This window comes from Anser anser, assembly GCF_964211835.1.
Source record: "Anser anser genome assembly, chromosome: 1".
Taxonomy (NCBI): Eukaryota; Metazoa; Chordata; class Aves; order Anseriformes; family Anatidae; genus Anser; species Anser anser.
This window is the reverse complement of record NC_139720.1, coordinates 125,965,088-125,984,850: the sequence shown is the minus strand read 5'-3', so window position 1 is coordinate 125,984,850 and position 19,763 is coordinate 125,965,088. Positions and strand designations below refer to the sequence as shown.

General features: G+C 36.3%; 1 protein-coding gene across 5 annotated transcripts in view; it reads left to right on the top strand.

The window, feature by feature from the left end:
• Positions 1 to 19,763, top strand: part of POLA1 (DNA polymerase alpha 1, catalytic subunit) — a 221,499-nt gene that overhangs the window by 102,908 nt on the left and 98,828 nt on the right. For 2 of the 5 annotated variants that reach the window (XM_083836819.1, XM_083836820.1), the window contains exons 33-34: positions 3,927 to 4,108; positions 5,888 to 6,019. In XM_083836819.1, coding sequence (XP_083692945.1) covers positions 3,927 to 4,108; positions 5,888 to 6,019 — 314 coding nt within the window. Of the gene's footprint in view, positions 1 to 3,926; positions 4,109 to 5,887; positions 6,020 to 13,832; positions 15,500 to 15,579; positions 16,199 to 16,304; positions 16,693 to 19,763 lie in introns of those variants that run through there. The other 3 variants (XM_083836822.1, XM_083836821.1, XM_083836823.1) reach the window with 3 other exon arrangements.

Here is a 19,763-nt window from a genome sequence, read left to right as displayed (position 1 = left end):
GAGTCATTTAGTAGGTGTCTGTCATGGTTAGCAGTACCCAGAGTGCCCCTCCTGACAGGACCGGTTGTGCTCACTGTGTGGCAAGCAAGAATTGGTGAAGCTTCCCTATTTTTCCGTGGTTTTCTCACATTAGGCGGTGAAGTGAGAGCAGAAGGGTGGGAATGAAGGTTAAAGTAACAGGAAAAACCTATGACAATAGAGTAAAAAGCTCCAGAGCTGATGAATTTTGTTGTTTGTGGCTTGGCTTCTTTCTTTTCTTTGCAATGCTTCAGCCGTACTTAGAAACTCGGGCTTGCTGAAGTGTGTCGTAGGTGTAGTTCGCGGAGCAGAGGTGCCCCAGTCCCCTAACGGCCGTGGTCAGGGCAGAGACGTGAGGCGGGCACTCCAGGAGGGGAGGGGAGAGGAGAAGGGCCTCACCATGGAGAGGGGCGCTCACGCAGGGTCTGTCCTCTGTATACTGCTTGGGTTTCATTGCTCGTATTTCTTAATAAAACAAACTACTGGCCTGGAATGGGCTCACCTCTGCCTGAAATGGCAGCAGGAGCCTGGCTCGGCGTTGGCACGGGTGCCCGCACGCTCAGGGGTTACTGCCGAGGCTGAGCCGTCCCCACAATCACTGCAACAGGAGCCAGCCCCGGGACAAATCCTCTCCGGGAAGCGGGCTGCCCCTGCCCGGCACCAGCCTCTCTCTCACGAGAAGCAGCGAAAAACCCGACGCCTGCTTTCTTGACGTGAAAACCTCCCGGCCGCCTGGCCGTCACCCGCAGCCGTCGGGCCCGGCCGGGCTCGGGGCGCCACACGTGCGCGGCCGGGGCTCTAGGTGGCAGCACCAGCCCTCTGTGCGCCGCCCGCCGCTCGGGGGGCCGGGGCCGGGGCCTGCCCGCCGCCGCTGACCGGCCCCCGGAGTGCGGCGGCTGGGGGGTAACGCACGCCGAACGGACAGGAACACCCCGGGCTTGGTCCCACAAACGAAAAAATCCGCGGAAGAACGTGATAACGTCTTCCCAAACGTTTCCTTGAGAGCTGAAACTTGGCGGCTCCAGTGCATTTCGTGTTTGTCGCTTCTGTTCGCTTGGGAGAGAGAAGAAATTGCAGTAATAGCCTGTGGAAAATCTGGAAAACGATCTGCAGAAATTTTTAAAATATTGTGCTGAGTGAAATATACTTGGCGTTTCAGTTTCCTCAGTGACCTTTTCGCTTGCCAAAAATGTTTTAACGATTCTGTTCCGTAATCCAGGAACAAGTTGTGGAACTTTCCTTTATTATTTACTTTTGTCACTCCATGTTGATCTGTGAGTTTTAGCATTACATTTTTTTGACAGACTGGAAAGCTTACCTGGGGCATAGGTACGTTTAGATAGATTTGATTCTCAGAGTAAGACAAACTCCTTTTGATTTTTCTTGATGTTATAGAAGATGAGAGGAGTTTAGAGAAGTTCACTGGGCCTTCTCATTCTAACTACTTAAAATAAAAAATAATAATAATTAAAAAAAATCCCATTTATTAGATATTCCCTGTTTTGCTTACCAAATATTGTAATATGTCCAGTGTGACCTGGTCCCAGAGGAGACAAGTTGGTGTGCTGAAATGCATTAATCGAACCAACTAACCATTCCTGAAAGGAGATAATAGAAAAAATAGGTCCCAATTCCACCAGATAATTAATGTAGGCATGGTGTTTAAAAGCCTGATTTGCAGACCCTTTGATTTCACTGGGGCTGTTTACACACTAAAAATTAAATGTATACTGGGATCATCTCAATATTTTTTTCTGTTTTTCTCTCCAGCCAAAACAGCTAAGAAAGTTCAGAGATAGGTGTGGTTCAAATTCTTCAATGAATATATTTTTTTCCTTTTTAGATTATTACCAAATGTCTGTGTGCTTATTGGCTCTTACCATTTTTGACTGAATATTAGAAAAGTGTAGTTGACTGAAGAGCAAAATTTCTCTCTTATTTAGTGCACTATTTTGCTCTGCTACTGCTTTTGGGGAAACTACCAAAGATAGATTTCTAGCTGAACGTTAATAGCATCTGTATCAAAAAGTTGCAATGACCTTTTTTCATTCCAGTCCTGAGCTCACAATAATCTGTGCATTTTTATTTGTAGTCACCATTACTATCTTAGATTCAACCTACTGCATGCTTCAGTTGATTTTTGATCTTTTCTGTTTTGCAAAATCTTAACGTTAAACTTGTCCCCTTTCTAAAAGTTTTATCTACTGCATGTTTGTTGCAGAACATTCTCCTTGTTTTCTAAAACAGCACATATATTGCCAACTCTTTTTTTTTCAAAAATAGGAAACTTTAAAAAAAAAATAAAAAATCCAACCCTAATTTTCTTTGGGGGGTACCGTGCGTGTTAAAGTATAAAATATGATATTAGCAATGTTTTTTATTTCTTTCCTCCTCCTCTTAATGAATAGCAGAGAACTGTGTTAAAAGTTTAAGAACCTCTTTGAGATAAATTGTTACCCTTATGCACTGCCATTTGTTTCTTTTGATAAAACTGAAATTAGGAAGATTAAATCTTAGTGAAAACTCTGCTTTATCAAGAACCAATTAAGCTTTTTTTCACATTGGAATTTGCTTGTCCTTGAATTTGTCTTACAGTTGTAAAGTAGAAGCTCAGAATAGTGATAATAGTCACAGATATCAAACCTCTTATATAAAGACAATCTGCATCTGCCTGTGTAAGAACTGTTATATGTGTGCAGTCATATTTATCTAGAGTAACTGAATATTGTTCCCAAATGTTTTCTTTTAAGTCTTCCTGTACTGTAGTAAAAAAGTAAAATCTATTTTCACTTCCTAATTTGTAATCTTTTGTGCTTTTTTCAATGATAATTATTACATTTGTTACTGAATTTTACACACGATATGGAAAGATACAAGGTAATATTTTACTTGGCTTAATTAGTCCTTCTTAAAAATATTTTTCAAGGACTTCTGTTTGATCTTTTCTTATTACTAAAGTAAGCCATAGTTTTCTAAACATTTTCTTTTACGCTCTCATAAAATGATTTTTTTCTAGCTTGTGTTATTTGCTAGAGATAAAGAACAGCAGCAACAACAGAAAAAGCTATGGGTGGAATAAATGGACTTCTAAAAGGTTGAACATGACAAAGGATGACAAAAAATGAGGATTTTTATTAAGTTTACTTTGGCAGTTTTATTCCTAGGGCAGTGAACTTCGTGCTTGCTTGCTTATTTACTTATTTGTGGTTGAATCAGTATTTTTAGGATCTCTTTTGTGTATTTATTTGTTTAAAATCTTGAGTTCTGGCAATCAGAAATAAAGCATTTTGTCTCCAGTGCTGCCGTTTTAAATGCTGCTGCTGAATTTTAACCACTGCATTAGATTGAAACCTACATGCTGTTAACCACTGAGCCAAAATGAAATCGACCACTGCATTGAAATCAGAGTTGGCAGTTGTATACGGAGTTGAAGGAGTTGGTAATAGCAGTGCACCCGCGTTTCTTTAATGGGGTTTTTATTCTCTGTTTTCAGTTTTAATGGTGCCATTTTGATTTAAAGACTGTTTCTTAATAACGATGCACATTTTTATTGAAATATTTTCAACGTAACTTAAGAAGAAAATAACAATAAAGCCATCCGTTAGGAGTGGTTTCCTCAGAAACAAAATGTTCTGTTGCGTACTCCCATGATAATGCAACGTGCTTGTTTTATTTATAAAGCAATCTTGCGTAAGAAGATAAGTAAGAAGATTTCTTCATGTTTTGTGGCTAAAAATTGTAAAATGTATTTATATTTATAGAGGATTTTTTGCTAAGGACAGATTTTCAGCTTCTGAATTTACATTTTGTAACTTTCTTTTGAATCTGCTTCACCAAGCATATGAAAAATGAGCCTACTAGCATGGTTGACCTCTTAGTCTTTTGAAATTTTTGTTTCTTATTAATAGGACTGGATCCCTCCCAATTCAGAGTCCATCACCATTACCATAAAGATGAGGAGAATGATGCCTTGGTTGGTGGCCCAGCTCAGCTCACTGATGAGGAGAAATATAGAGACTGTGAAAGATTCAAGTTTTGCTGCCTCAAATGTGGAACAGAGAATATTTATGACAATGTATTTGACTGCTCGGTTAGTTTTCTGTTTTATTTCTCTTCATTGGCAAGGGAGTAAAATAGTTGTAGAGGAATGGGCTTTTCAGATAGGATTCATATGATGTAGGAGAAGATACCGTATTGTTTAAGTACTGCTGTTTATAGCTTTGGAACAGAAATATGCTGATAGGACAGCGCAGAAATATTTTTCCCATTTTTGCATCTCAGCCAGGAACAGTGTAGTCTAGGAGAACATGTGAGATAAGCTGGCTTCATTAATCTGTTTGCCCACATTCATGAATGATTGTGAACTGTAACTTTTTAAGGCAGCCTTATCTTAACACCTGAGTAACTTCCAGTTCTCTATTTAATGAAACTTTCGTGTAGCAATGGTAATTTCTTAACCTAAATCATATTAATTGGAACAAAGTGTTTTTGAAATTTATCTTCTTACATTCCACTTCCTTTCTTGCCAGTAAGGTTTTTCTGTTATCTTTCCTTCTGTCTTTGTATATTGAACATAAAAAGTCATAGGGGTGCATTCTTGTTGAGAAGTTCTGCCAAAAAATGTATCTGGGACCTTGGATCACAACTTGAAATAGGGCCAAGTGTTTAACTCTGCAGCGATATTATGCGTGTATTAGTCATTGGCAAATTAGCAAACTTCAGAGTAGTGAAAACCTTGAAAATGAAAGCAAATAAATCTTTTATCTAAATTAAAAGTAATTATTTTAAGTTAATTTGGACAAACAGCAGATGTTTTGAATATTTCTGAATCAAAATAAAGTGGTCTGTGGAAGCAAGTAAGACGAAAAAGCACGCAAATCGAGCAATGCTTTGTAAATCCTTGACTTTTGTTCATTACAGCTGTAAATAAAATAGTTAATTGCACATAGGCTTGACAACTTGCAGATGGGCTAACTGAAGAGAAGTAGATGTCAAACTCTTTTTAAAAAAAATCAAAAAACACATTAAAAACAAACAAAAGAAGAAAAAAAATCCCCACACAATTATTTAGTGGAATTATTTAGTGTTGTGGGTGGGGTTTTAGCCAAGATGGTTCAGAGAAGCATAATTGTTAAGCCTTAACTGGAAAGAGAACTTTGTTAAAGTTTTACAACCACCCAACCTAACAGGTTGTTGTTATTTTAATGAGAATTCAACCAAATTCAGTTTCAGCAGTTCATACGTTGCTTCCAGGTTCTGAAATTTTCATGTCAGGCATTCAGAAGCTTTCAAAAGTAAAGCAAATGAGATTCTGTAAAACTGTAAAAGGTGTTCTTTGCACTTCGGGGAAAATAAAAGATGGTCACCTTGTTCTTGTTTCACAAGGTTTGTCTCTTCAGCACTGTTAGTAATCTTGTAATTGGTGTTCCTAAGATGGATTTCAGTGATCTGAACAGTAGGTTGAGGCAGGACCTTGTTGTCCTTGGTGAAACAGAAACACTGTATTGTTGGAGGAAGTGTGGTTTGTTCACAGGCTATGTTTGTGGGTTTTTTTTTTCCTTAACATAATTTGTGGAGTGATTAATTTAGTAGTAGAGGAAGCATAATCTCCAAAAGACCTTTCATTAAGAAGAAAGTTGGAAAATGGTTGGTCCTATCAGAGGACCAACTGTGTATGGGTGTGGCCAACTATGATGGAAAGGAAGAAGGCCTAGATATTAGAGATATACGTGAAAAAAATAAATTATTTGAAAAAAACTTTAAGACTATTCTTTTTCTTAGGCAAAGTTTTATGTCTAAACTCCTGTAATAACTTCTGCTGCCATAATCTGCTGTCATGATATACGTTGTTCTACACTTCTGTTTTCAGGGGCGATTTATTGAACCCAGCTTGGAAAGGTGCAGTAAGAGTGAATGTGAAGAGCCTCCTTTCAACCACGTGGTTCAAATGAACAACAAATTACTGTTGGATATTAGACGCTACCTCCGAAAATACTACAACGTAAGTATTCAGAAAATATTCTGCCCTATCAAATTAGTTTTCTAAGTTGTCCCTGAATTTAGTGAATGTCATATTACCCTTTTTTGTATTGTACAAAATAGTAGCATGCAATAGCAAACCCCAACTTCATCAAAATGAAACTATCAATTAGTGATTCTTAAAATACTAATTTAGAATGTTGTGTTGTTTTGTTTTCCAGATAGCTCAGTTTCATGTCAAGATAGTCAGTTGTATATGTTTTTTGTAACTGTATTTGTCAGCTTTACTACAGATGAAGTAGCTCTGTTTTCCATATTTTCAGATGGTTAGCATTGTATGGCATTGTGGAAAAAAAATAATATTGTAATATTTGGAATTCCCATCTTCACACTGACCAAAATGGTTACAGGTTAGAAAAAAAAAAAGATTTTTAAATTGTATTAATATATTTTTTGCATCTGTAATATGCTGACTTGGCAGCTAACAGTCTGGTCAAATTTTCATAGAATTTCTCCTCCTGTTAGCTGTCTTTATTATTTGGTTATCTAATGTAGGGCCTTTTTTCATAGCTCTCAGGTCAGATGTCATTTTTGAACAAACTCCTAACTTTTGGATGCTCATAAGTTTTGAGTATATCAAAGTTTGTTTTTGAAAATTTGGCCTGTTAATGAAAGGCTAACCTAATTTGTGATATTTGTGATTTGTTTTCTCAGGTATTACAAAATATTTTTGCAGATGGCACTTACAATGCTGAAAATTAGCATAATAGTTTTCAGGTTCAATTATGGTTTAACACTAAGCATGCTTTTTATTCTTTCTTCTCTGTTAGTTCCTGTTCCATTGTATGTAGATGTTTTCTAATCTGTTTTCTGGACATGATAAATTCAGAATGTATAAATGTCTTTGAATGAAGGTCTTTGCGTCAAAAGGAGCACAAAACATAGTCTATTTAAATTCAGGCAGTATTTCACAAGGTAGGATTGATCTTTTCTTTGCATTGAAGGTAAAGGTAGATGACTTGGACAAGTTACCCAAATGCCAAATCTCAAGTTACTTTATTGCAAGGTCCACCTGGCTGCAGAATTTTTATTCAAATGATACTACTATATGCATTATATTATAAAGTGTGTTATTATATAATATGTCAAGGTAATGCGTTTACACAGACTGCTTTTTTATTGCTTCTGATTAACTTTTTTAGACTTAATATTTTTACGTTATCATAATACACAATGCTAAGTACTAAATAATCTTTGGCATATAAAGTGCTAGATACAAGGTGCATAATATGTGCAATAGTAAACTTGATTAATGAAGGAAGATAAGTTTAAGGACAGGAAAAACTATTGTTTCTGATAAGAATGAAAAGTGGCATGATATTTTACTCCATTGTCTAGATTTTTTTTTCTAGGCAAGACCGAGCTATGAACCAAATCCTGAAATGTTTGAATATTGTAATTTGTCCTATTAAAATCTATTATGTATCTTATTATATAGCATATAGGATAATGAAGTGTCTTCCAAAAGGAATTTAATTGTCCTTTTAAGTGAAGGCTTTATAAATTTGGTTATGTTTTCAGTGCTGAGAAATTGCTTTTAACCTAGTTAACTATAATAATAAAGCTTAAAATTACTTTTTAACTGTGGAATACATTCAGGATTTGAAAAGGTGAGATTATTTTAGTGTGAAATGTAATTTTGAAGTTGCACAATTCTCATTGAAAAAAAAAAAAGACTTTCCACTGAGTTGGTCAAGAAAACTTTTTGTCCTGTTAGCTCTTAGAAAAGCAGGTGCTCTGAGTTTTAGTGTATTCCTTTCATCAAGTACTTGTAGTGACTGTGTAACAGCTGGAGTTGAAACTTGTCAAATGGGTGTTTGCACTAATGTATATAATCCTATAAACTATAAAGACACACACAGAAGTAGTGTGGCAAAGTACCATCTGAATGAAACATTTGAGGAAGCTTTGAGACACTTACTTATGTCTCCTGTTGTAGTCCTTGCATCTAAGAGGTGCAGAAGTATCTGTTTAAATAGACAAATATATTGTCTGTGTCACTCCGTTAATTTTGATTTTTTTAGATAATACTGTTTTTGTATGTTGGTCAAATGGCATACAAAACATAATACATACAAAAACATAAGCTGAAAAATGATTTTTTTTTTTACCCTTAAAATGATGTACTTTATAAAAAGTCAGCCTTATTAAGAGCCTTTTGGCCTTATCCACAGCTCACTGAAACGAATAAGCTTACTATTTTCGATGAGCTTTGAAAAACGTATTTTTTTCTTTTAACTGTTTAGGAATGTTGCGTGTTGTTTCCCTTAGGCTATTGAAATGCCTTCATATGTAGCTGTGTAAATTTAGGGGGGGGAGTGCCATGAAATCTAAAAGTGGAAAATCTATTTTCCCTTTTTGGCGTGTGAGGTTAATAGATATAATGGTGATGTACTTCTTTCCTTCAAGAAGATGCAAATTTTAGTGCACAAATAGAATTTCGTAAGCCTGCTACAATCTCATTGTTTTTGTAAATTATTCGCCTCTATTTTTGTTCCTTCAATCATTTTTCCCCATTAAACATTGAAATATTTTATATCTGCCTTCCAAAACTTATCTACCGTTGTTCCAGTATCAGTGGATTTCTTAATAGAATTAACAATATCAATTTTAATAATGTTATTCCTAATTGTAAATACATCTAAAAAATGACAGACAAAGATTTTACTTCTTTTCACAAATGCATTATTCTATGAAAAATTGATTCTGTTGTATGGTGTGTTTTTTTAATTCTGCTTCCAGAAGAGCAAATAGATGAAAAGAGAGAGAAACGCTAGCTAATCTAAATTGGGAAATGAAGAGGGCTTTTTTAAGCATGAAAATTTCATCATCTTGTCAGCTGGCAGAATGCCTGCTGTGTGGATTCACAAAGGCTAAGAATTACACTTTCATGAAATTTTCCTCACTAACTGCCCTGGTTAATTTGAAAGATAACCCACTGTTCTAATTCATTCCTCAATTGGGCGGTGCAGGTTTTATCTTTGATCTGACAAAGCATTTGTGTTAATCGTTTTGGCCCTCTACTAGACACTCTTGGGATTGTGCTTTTACAATAAATGTGTCTGTGATAGCTCTTTAGTCTATTATACTTACAATAGATCCATAGAACTGGTAATTAATTCTGTACTGCTTTGGAAATGGGGAAGAATAGGTGTAGCTCTGTCAAGTGCTGCTGGGAAGTTTGTTTAGCTAGTTCATTTTTGAAGTGTTACCCTCAGCCATCAATGAAACATCCATGCTAGAGAATGGGTGAAGGCTGAAATACACAAGCATAGATGGAAAAAAGTGACCAACTTCTATGCATGAGAGCTGTGTTTAATTTATAGTAGAGGATCTAATCATTGTGATGCAAACTGGTTTGTTTCCCACTGAAATATTCAAATACTTGTTTTGAGCATTTGGTAAATAAACACCAACTCTTAGATCTTCTTTTAAAAAACTCTATAAAAATCAGTATTCATATCCATAAAAAGGAATTCCATGTCATTCACTTGTTGAGGTGTTAGTTTTGCCAAGTGAAAATAAATGAATAAAAAAACAAAAACATTGTATATATCATTTGAGCAGTATCAAAATCCATACTGAACTGGTTAGACTCTTAAGCCATAGTCCTTGAAGCTACAAGTTTTTATCTTGTTTGTAAGTGTACATTTATGATATTAGTAGTGATATATTTGTAGGCTAAAGCCTGTATACTATTTGAAGTGTATGGCATCTTTAGATCAGTTTATGTTTTCAAAATGTGTAAGATGATGCAAACCTTAAAAGTTTTCTTCAAAAAAAAAAAAAATAGTGGGAAAATCTTAGTCCAGCGTGTATTGCACGGTTTTTATTTTTACAGTCTTTCTACTGGACCACTCTAACCCACAGACAGAAGTGAGTTTGAAGGCTATTGAACACTGCTAAATAACTTTATGCTGTTCAGCTGCGAAAATTCAGTGTTCAATAGCCCTCAAAATTTCTCATTTCTTACCTGTGGTGGGGTGGTCTACTGCTTGCACATTAGGTCGCAATATAAAAGCATGTTAGTACACTCGTTCGAGATCTTTGAATTATTCGTTTATATATGTATTTTTTCCCATTTTGATTATTTGTATATATGTATTTGGCTTTTGTCTTAGTATTTTATGCACTTAAAAAGTAAAAGATTTATAAACAGGACGATATTGTAAGAGGCAATAGTATTCACACAGGTTTGGGGATAGCATGGCATATTCGCTTAAGAGAACAAAGATGACAGGGCTCGTTCTGAACCTGGAATCTCCCACACTGCAATCATGTGTATTGCCAACAACCCACAGGTGTACACCACATGAACAGGTGAAAATATGATTGTAGATGATGGTGATGACTTTTGTAATCATGCTCTTGCAACAGTCATGTATTGAAAGCTTTACTTCGTTTGGTGGGTGGGTTGGGGTAAGAAGATTTTTTGGAGTGAGGGAATAGTGCTAAGTAGTGGCAATAGAACAATATTTTAAATGTTGTTATGCTTATAGTACTAGGACTATATGGACATGTGTTGAGGAGAATGTAGAGCCAGAAAACAAGGAATCTTGACACCAATTGATGTGGTAGACACAATCAGCTAGCTAGAAGCTGCCGTCCAATTAACTCCAATGATTATTTTGGGAGTTCTTCCTGTTTGTATGTGAATGGATTTCTGAGCCTTTTCCAAGCTTGAAATTGTATCGCTGTCGTTTTAGTTTATACATACAGAAACAGAGACATTTATTTTTGGTACTGAAAGCTTCCAAGTCAAGGCAGAATGGGAAGCAGTTGGAGTGAATGATAAAAGATGAATGTGATGCCATGCACAGTTTATTGGGGACCCGAGAGAAGGAAGGGAAGCTGGCACCAGATTCTCAGGAGTTTTCTCTTCCCCTCTACTATAGCATTTTCTGATTCTTTTCTCGATTGAGGTTGACAGATGGGTCATAGGTTGAATCATGTTTTGGTTAACCAGAAGAAAGTTGGAAATACCTTGATTATTGAACAGAGCGGTCACTAAGTGAAAGCATTATGTTTCTGTCTTTGCTGACATAGTTTACACCTACCGAATAATGAAAGATAACCCTTTGGTCACCACATATAGGGCATTTTGGGGATGAGTAAGCAGTTATTTGTCACAGCACTCATGGCATCTATTAACTGGGATTGATTCGCTATTACTGCAACTTCTGCCCTGTAAAGGAATTGTTTGTTTTAGACTTGCAGCATCAATATGATTTTTAGTGAAGTGTTTCAAAGTAATGATCGATACGCCTTTACAAAAGGTTTAACTCTCTTCATTGGATTTTACTAGCCATGATGGACATGCATCCATCTCTCTGATGGCTGAGTGAAACTGAGTGCAACTCTGTGCACTCAGAATTTCAGGCACTGTGAACGAGTGAACAAGAGCCAAGGAGCAGTACCTGTTTGCTGTTGATTCTTTCTAGTGCTTAGTCTCAAGTCAGGTACCTTGCCAGAGAGGACTCTTAATGATTCTAGATATATGTCTCAGCTAACTGTAGAAAATGCTCCCTGGGTTAGCCCCAGCATGGAAGAGGTTCTAAGAAATGCAGATTGCCTCAATAGAGTAAAACCAACTTTGTAATTTCCTCTGTAGGTAGATCATAGGAATGTAGGGGTTTATTATCACAATAATTTATCTGTTTAGGCTTATAAATGGCAGTAATTTGAAGATCACGTTACAGGAAATGTGCCCACAGGTAAATATGGTCATGGTTATGATTGCCACCAAGTGTGTAATGTTTACCTAGGTGATTGAATCACTTCTCTAATAACAAGATGTTTCTGTTTTCAAAGGATTACAGAATGCTCTGTCTCTGAAGGTACTCTGTTGGAACCGATCTGTTACTCCGGTAGAAACAATGATGAATTTTGGTAGCATTTGTTTGTGCTGTAATACAGAGTTATGGTTGCAACTCCGTGTTCTAGCTTTAAACTGAATGCAAAGTAGCGTAGCTTTGGTCTACCAACAGCAATATTTGTTATGGGATTCTGTAACCCGGAACTTAAAATGTTGGGAGAATGTGTGTAGCCTATTGAGAGGTCTGCCAGAATTACATTAGGAATAGTGCCTGGGCAAACTACTTTAAGAGCGAGAGATTAAGCCCTTCTTTAAACACCTTGGATTGACAGAAATGTTAGGATGCTACATAGATTCTAGGATTCACTTCTTCTGAGACTACCCCAACAAGAAATCATGAATCAAAAGAGGATTCATGACAAGTCACTGGTGTTGTAAAGATCAATGTTATTCTTTCTCCTTTTGACAGTAGTTTTAGAGATGGCCATTTTCAATCTGTTCAGATTTTCGTTGCTTTTAATTTAAATTTGTATGCAGTTTTGGATGGAGAAACGTCCTACTAGTTTCAAATTAGAGACGTTACAATAAATGGAAGTCCAGCTAAACATAAATAAGGCTTAAAGTAAGTCTTAAAACCATCAGTTCTTGTGTAGTTTTGATATAGTTAATACATTATATGAACTTGGGACAACAAATATCAAAGAAGAGATTAAGTCTATATTACTACGCATGAACTTTTGTTACTAGAGAGTGCACTATAGCCAGCTTGCTGGGAGGTAACAAAAAGGATTGTCTGTTGATCTTGAGTATGTGATACTGGTTGATATATGCTTAATTGACAGTTCTTACGGTGCTCAAGCATCTTGCATCTTTCCAGAAAAACAAAGCTAAAATCCGAAGCTGAAGAGACCGTGTTTTCACTGGACACGGTTCTTTTTGCAAAGACAAGTTTATTTGACATGTGCGACCTAAAAATGTGGTAATCAGAAATGTTGTCTTAGGAGTTATGATAATGCAGAAATCTGTAGTCTAACACTGATTTTAGAAAATGTCTTTTATTTTAACCTGTTGTTTAAAAAGTAAAACTAAAGTGGGTCTATCCATGGACATTCAGAGTTGAGTGACATATGAAAAGAACAAGATATGGACAGTTTTATAATAATTGTATGAAATCTAAGTTACCTGTTCAAAGTATCTGTCTTTATTATGAACCTGCTTTCAATTTTAAAAGACAGATTAAAATATTTTTTAGCATTTGGGAAACTAAACTATTTTTGGTGCAGACTATACCTTCTTTTGTAAACATTTTGTTGTTGTTGTTGCTGTCTTTCATAGTCCATATCCTTGAAAATTATTGAGTAACAAAATAATGGAGATAGGAGGTGGCAGAAGGCACGTACATCAGAAGTTTCAGCTGTGTTTTCTTCAGCATGCTTTTCTTTGGCATTGTGGGGATGGGTCTTGTAGGTATTTATTTTTTCCACTCTTAGCTGATGAAGGAGTTATTTCAATCTTCTGGTTTAAAGCAGTTAAATTTGTCAGAAAATATTTCCAGTAACTTTTAGTCACAGCTCTACTTCTTGGTAAATTAATCTTAATTAAACAAGGTGTTCCTCAGTGGAAGTGATTCCAGTATTTGAAATCTCATCACATACAAGCTGTGTAGTTTGAGGGCTATTTCAAAAACTTGGCTATTTAAATGAAGTTGAAACTATTTAGTGCTTGGTACTATTTAGTATTTGGTGCTTAAGAGAAACTGAATGAATGTGTAGGCATTCAAGGATTGAAGAGATAAGTGAGTAGTTCAGACTTTCTAGCTTGGTTCTGGAAGTGAGTTGGATGTGAACCAGCTTCAGAGCAAACCCCTCTGTTTGCGCTTTCATTCGTGTACTTTGGGATGGGGAAGGCAACCCCTTTCCTGAATGAGACTTCTAGGGATTTAATCATTTTTCTTTTACAGCAGCCAAGAGAAATCTGAGATAGTGCAACAAGTTGTCTATAACAGTTCTTCTGGCGTAGGAGATGCCAGTGTGCCTTGTACGGTGGCATTTGTTGCTCCTCTTGCCCCATGAAACCTGTACTTCTCTGCGTTTGAGAGAGATGCTTAAGAGCCAATGAAGTTTTGGATCATCTGAGATGAAAGAGAGATGCTACTGCATTTTAAATGAGAATGTTCCCATCTGCAGGAAAAAACGTCAAAAAGGCTTCATGAAAGGGTTTTGCATTTGCTTCACAGTGCCTTGCTCAGAAGTCAAGGTCTTGTAAGTGCTACAGTCTCCACTTTTTGCAGTGTCGGAATATCCTTCAGAGGATACATACAAATGATTTTTTAATTATTTTAATCCCCAAGCATTAAGAAAATAAGTGCTTTCGATGTCTGCTTTGGGAGATGGAATGATTTGAGTGCAAAACCTTATTCCAAGTCAGATAGTCAAGCTGTACAAAACAGGCATTGGTCCATACGTAGCATCCGGCATATAGGTATTTAAGTATCCTTGAAGCTCAGCTGTCAGGCTGGCTAGATGTGTTCAGATCATTTTCATTAAATGGCATCTACTGATGGACTTTACCACTACTTTCTTACTGAACTGTAAACATTAATTACTCTATTTTTATTCATGTGAGCATGTTTTTGTACTGTCTTTTCGTAAATTAGGCCTGGAGAGTTGGCAACTTTGCCTGTGCTTTAGTTCTATGCATTCTATGATGGCATACTGGCTTAAAGGCCCTTTTATTGTTAAAGATGAACCTCCCCTCCCTCTTTTCATGCCATGTGGAAGATTATTGTCTCTTCAGTCTGTCCACAGCTGCAGCATCCTATAGTAGGAAAAAAAAAAAGAAAAAAGCTGTGCAGTCCTGCTAAAACTGTTACAGCAGCTAAATGACAAGGACTATTGTCTTTTTCATTTTCTTTCATCTGAAGATTTTCAGCTATCCAAGTATCTTCAGCCTAGTGATTGTGTTATGTTTTGAATCCACAAATGTAAAAAAACATTTCTGAGGTTTTCCAAAGGTAAGCTAGGTTTCTAAATAAAAAGAAAGACTTTGCAAAATTTGAAAAGTAGATGTTTTCCTTTTCTTATGAACAAAATCATTACTTCTTAAGGGACATCTGCAAGAGAGGCATCAGATCCATGTGATTATCAGATCTCCAGATAAAAAATGTTTATGCAGTGACTGAACTCATTCCATCCAAAAATAAATAAATAAATAAGGTTTTAGAACTCTGGCACATACTCTGAATGTCTTGAATCTTTATCTCGAGCCTCCTATAGAACGGTGTAAACAAGGTGTTGATGTTTGAAGATTTTTTCTTTTTTCTGGACCAGAAAACGTTACTTTTTTTTGTTTTGTCTTTTTTTCTTTTCTGTATTGGTGGCTACAGGTCAAATGTGGAAAACAAGAAAGTATGAACTCCCAAACTGGTTTCTTTAATTAACCATCACACTCAACAGCAATATCATCCAAGAGATTTATCTAACTTGTGTTTTTTCTTATGTTTTTTCCGTTATCACTTGTCTCACCTGTCTTTGAAGATTATAGAAATACATGTGTAGAAGAGAGAATTTTTGTAATAACTAGCTTTCCTTTCCTATTGAACTTATAGTCAACATAGCAATATTCTTCATTTTCCCCCCCATTTGATGGAAATTTCTTTACTAATGTCTTCAGTTTAGATTGTGTATTTTAAATATCTTTTTTTTCAGATAATTTGCATTAGCAACACTTATTTCTGCTCTCTGTCAAGGATGTGAAGGATTTATCATTGTGCATATTTTACAGTTGGTATGTCTTAATGATTGTTTAAATATTTAGAAGTTACTGGATTTAGAAGAATTATCTGAAAGGACAAAATAGGAGGTGGAGTCAAGTGGAAGTGTATCCTCATCAACTCTGCAGTCAGCCCCCATTCCTTTGAGTGCAAGGCAACCCAGCTGTGAGGATTGCTGGCCACACTCTCATCAGAGAGAGAGAGAAAATTAGCAAGACAAAATTCCTCTCTGTCAATCCTATCTTTACACAAATTCAGACTTCTGAGCTTCCATACGTGAGAGTGTAACTTAATTTCCAAATTACATGATGAAAGCACATCTGTCCCAAAATTAATACCTCTTGAGAATATCGTAATTGTATATACTGAAAATAATTAGTATCTGTAATTTGCAAGTCATAAATGTCTAATTTTTAGCGAAGTTGTTTGTTTCCATTTAAGATAAATTCTCAATTTAATATCCAAAGCAACATTCGTCTATACTACAAAGGAGTAGAATTGTTTAAAAACAGAGAACCCCCTCACCCCTCAAAAATACAAAGAAACAAAATGGGTTATACTGGATTCTGTTGCAGAAAATCACACTACATTTTTCCAAGAACGTTGTAATTCTTGTAATAATTGTTAGTGGATAATGCGTATTTTTTTCTCATATTAAAGGAATTCATGCTGGATGGTCTTGCAATGAACTAGCAGATACCAAGCTACCCATTCATGTGACCACCTGTCAAGCAGAAAGGTTGAATTTAAAATTTGAATTTGGTGGAATTTCTCTATGTATGTGTCTGTTTATATACTTGCATGAGTATGAATAAAGGCAATAAAATTAATATGGCTATTTAGACGCTAGATTGTCTTCCAGTAGTTCATGCAGTGTTGAGATGCTTTTTCACACAATTCTTTCTTATTTGCGTGTTTTTTGAAGGAAGCAATTAATCAAATTCTCCCTCCCTCCTACTGCTTTCTACCTCTTTCTTCTTGCGACAAGGGATCAGTATTTATATTCTCTTGTTCCTTTAATGGGGCAGCTTTTTGGGACCACCTTGTTAGTTTTTTTATTTTTTGTTTTTAACACAATCAATGAAGTAGCAATAATGGAGTAAACTAAATTGCAATATGGTTCTTGAGAGAGTTTCCTGGTTGATTAAACATAAGATAGTTTTAATATCAAATGCTGCTGCTCCCTCCCCAACCCATCAAGTGAAAGAGACTGAGATGTCTTACAGAGAATTCATAAAAATTCTGTATGATCTGCCTGTCTCTGGAGGCTTCCGAACAAGAACAAGTCATGCATTGTAAGGACTTAAAATTAATAAAATAAATAATTATTATTTATATAAAATAGAATCTGCCAAGAAATGGTCAGGTATTACCCCAACATTATATTTTTGACATTTTCTGTTGAGTCCATTTGTGAAAGGCTTCACGAAGCTAGTGGCAAGATGCCATTCAGTAATCAGGTGTCATTCAGGAAGACCCTGAGTAACAAATAATTATTTAAGGAGCATCTGAGATTGTGGTGAGAATGAGGAAAATGATCTAGGAACGATTACAAGCTTTCATAGTGAGAAGCACATTTAATTTCTATGTAAATTAAATTAGTGCCTTTCTTTCTAGACACAGATCTTCACAGGGGAGGAGCCAGCGTCATAACCATGACTAGTATCGTAACCAAGGCTAGGGATATGCCAGCACCATAGCCACTGACTCCATCTCTTATAAATTATAGGTGAGTTATTTTTTCAGAAGAAAGGCATCTAGACAGACTTTTTTCACTTCCTTCCTCCCCTATCATCTTAATTGCGGGTAACTCTTTAGTTACGAAATTTTTTGCTTGTTTTTTATCCATTAGTGGTAAGACACTAAACTGTGTGGAAGGCATCAGATATGATATGGTGCTAGCAAGCTTTTAGAAACCGTGTTATAATAGGAAAGATCTTCGGTCAAAAACAGAGGCAGAATGACATCTAGCGAAAGACAAAAAGCAAGATGGAGTTCTCACACTATGATACTTCAGATTATTTTTTTTCTAACAGACTTCATAGCTGGTCTTAGGACGTTCCAGCTGTGTTTAAATAACTATATTAACAAAGGAGTTTTTCTTATTTCTCTTATGTGTTTTGGAGCTCTTAGGGCAGTACCATGGCTATGCAAAATAACTTAACCCCTTCAACTTTAGAACTGATATGCTGGATCATTGTTTTGCTTACCAGAATGTGACGGGGTAGATGTTTGGTAAATGACATTTCTAGTTTTTAGAAACATTATAAACTTCAGTGTGCCTCAGTTTTCCCCTCGCATTTGAGGATTGTCTGACAAAAACTGAGGAATAAATATACTATAGGAAGTGCTACAAGAATCTAGTCTTGATGCTGGAAGTATGAAGGCTTAATGTCCATCCATCTATGTTTAAGCAGTTCCTGTAACTTTTGACGTTTACAGAATCTAGATGATGGCATAGAATATGATTTCAGTTGCTGTTATTAATCTTCAACTGTCTCTATCACTTACCTGAATGAAAATAGATAGCACCTGGAATAATACAAAAAATCTGTCCTCCACAGAGAAAAGTAGGTTTCATATTTTTCAAATGGGAGCAAAACTGCCTGTGGATTCCCTCGTGCAGCATAGGAAGAGATTAGCATTCTGTACTGACGACTGAGCAGAGAAACTTTCTTAGGCACCAGAATCACTATGCAGTAGAGGCGTTATCCAGGTACTAAGCTTTTTTGGCTTCTATTGGGGTTGTTTTTGTAGGGGGGAAAAAAAGCACCAAACACAAGTGTATTTATTGGGTGAGAGAGCCTGAAGAGGGACAGAGCTGTATTTTTTTGATTTTTTTTTTAAGAGAACAGTGTTAGTTTGGGACTAATCTGAAGTGCCTAATCAATTGTGTTCTTGAACATTTAATGAAATCTAGAAATACTATTTCATTGTTATGGATAATGCTTACAAACATCTGAATTTTAAGACTCTTTTTTTCTCATCAGAAAAGCATGTGAATAATTCCCCCACCTGCTTGGAAAGTTAGGAAGTTACTGGAAAGTGGCTGAGTGAGAGAAAATCTCTCCTAATTTCCACAGTACAAAGACTTGTTCTTGCATTGGGGAAGGAAAATCATAGAATCACAGAATGGGTTGGGTTGGAAGGGACCTTAAAGATCACCTGGTCCCAACCCCCTGCCCTGGGCAGGGACACCTCCCACCAGACCAGGTTGCCCAAGGCCCCATCCAGCCTGGCCTTGAGCACCCCCAGGGATGGGGCATCCACAGCTTCTCTGGGCAACCTGTGCCAGTGCCTCACCACCCTCTGAGTAAAGATTTTCTCCTTATATCTAATCTCTAACCTGTCCTCTTTTAGTTTAAAGCTTTTAATGTAAATTCTTCTTCTTCCATGAGGCTGAGCTTAACACTCAGATGTTAGTGTTTATGGAAAACGTGTCTTACTGAGGAATTACTTTGTTGTGTTGCCTAAAGGAGAATGTAGTCCTTATTTCTTTTCATTATAGTGCAAAGTTGTGTTAGTGCTATCAGTTTATAAAAGCTCTGCTACTTCTTCAGAGAGCCTTGGGGCCATCCTCTGATGTTTAATTGCTTTTAAATCTTTCACAAGAGAAAGATAAGAACATGCTTTCCTTGAACTTAACAGTTTGGGCAATTTTCTGTAATCCAGTAAATACAAATTGTACCCTGATTATCCATCTATGTCTGTCAAGCAAAGTTTAATGGATGAATGAGTGAGTCAAATCCTATGCATGGAAATATACGAATGTGCAAAATACCAGTCTAATTACAAGGCTGCTAAATTTACACAAGGTCAGGTAAACAAGGCACTGTGTAATGATTATTAATTGTTAATAACGCCTTTGGGAAAACACGTTTCTGCTCTCAACACCTAACATTTTTGCCTTTTCAGTTATATTAAACAGCCAAATTGATCAGCTATTAGAAAAAACAAAATACATTTTCTCTCATTTTTCTTCTACCCCACCTCCATAATTGTTTATTAAGTTACTTCTGAGTAGTGGGAAGGATAACATGCATCTTTGCTACTGTTCTAAAAAAAAAACGCAACAGAACTGTTGAACATGCTTTTAAAGTTTACAGTAAAAATATTGTG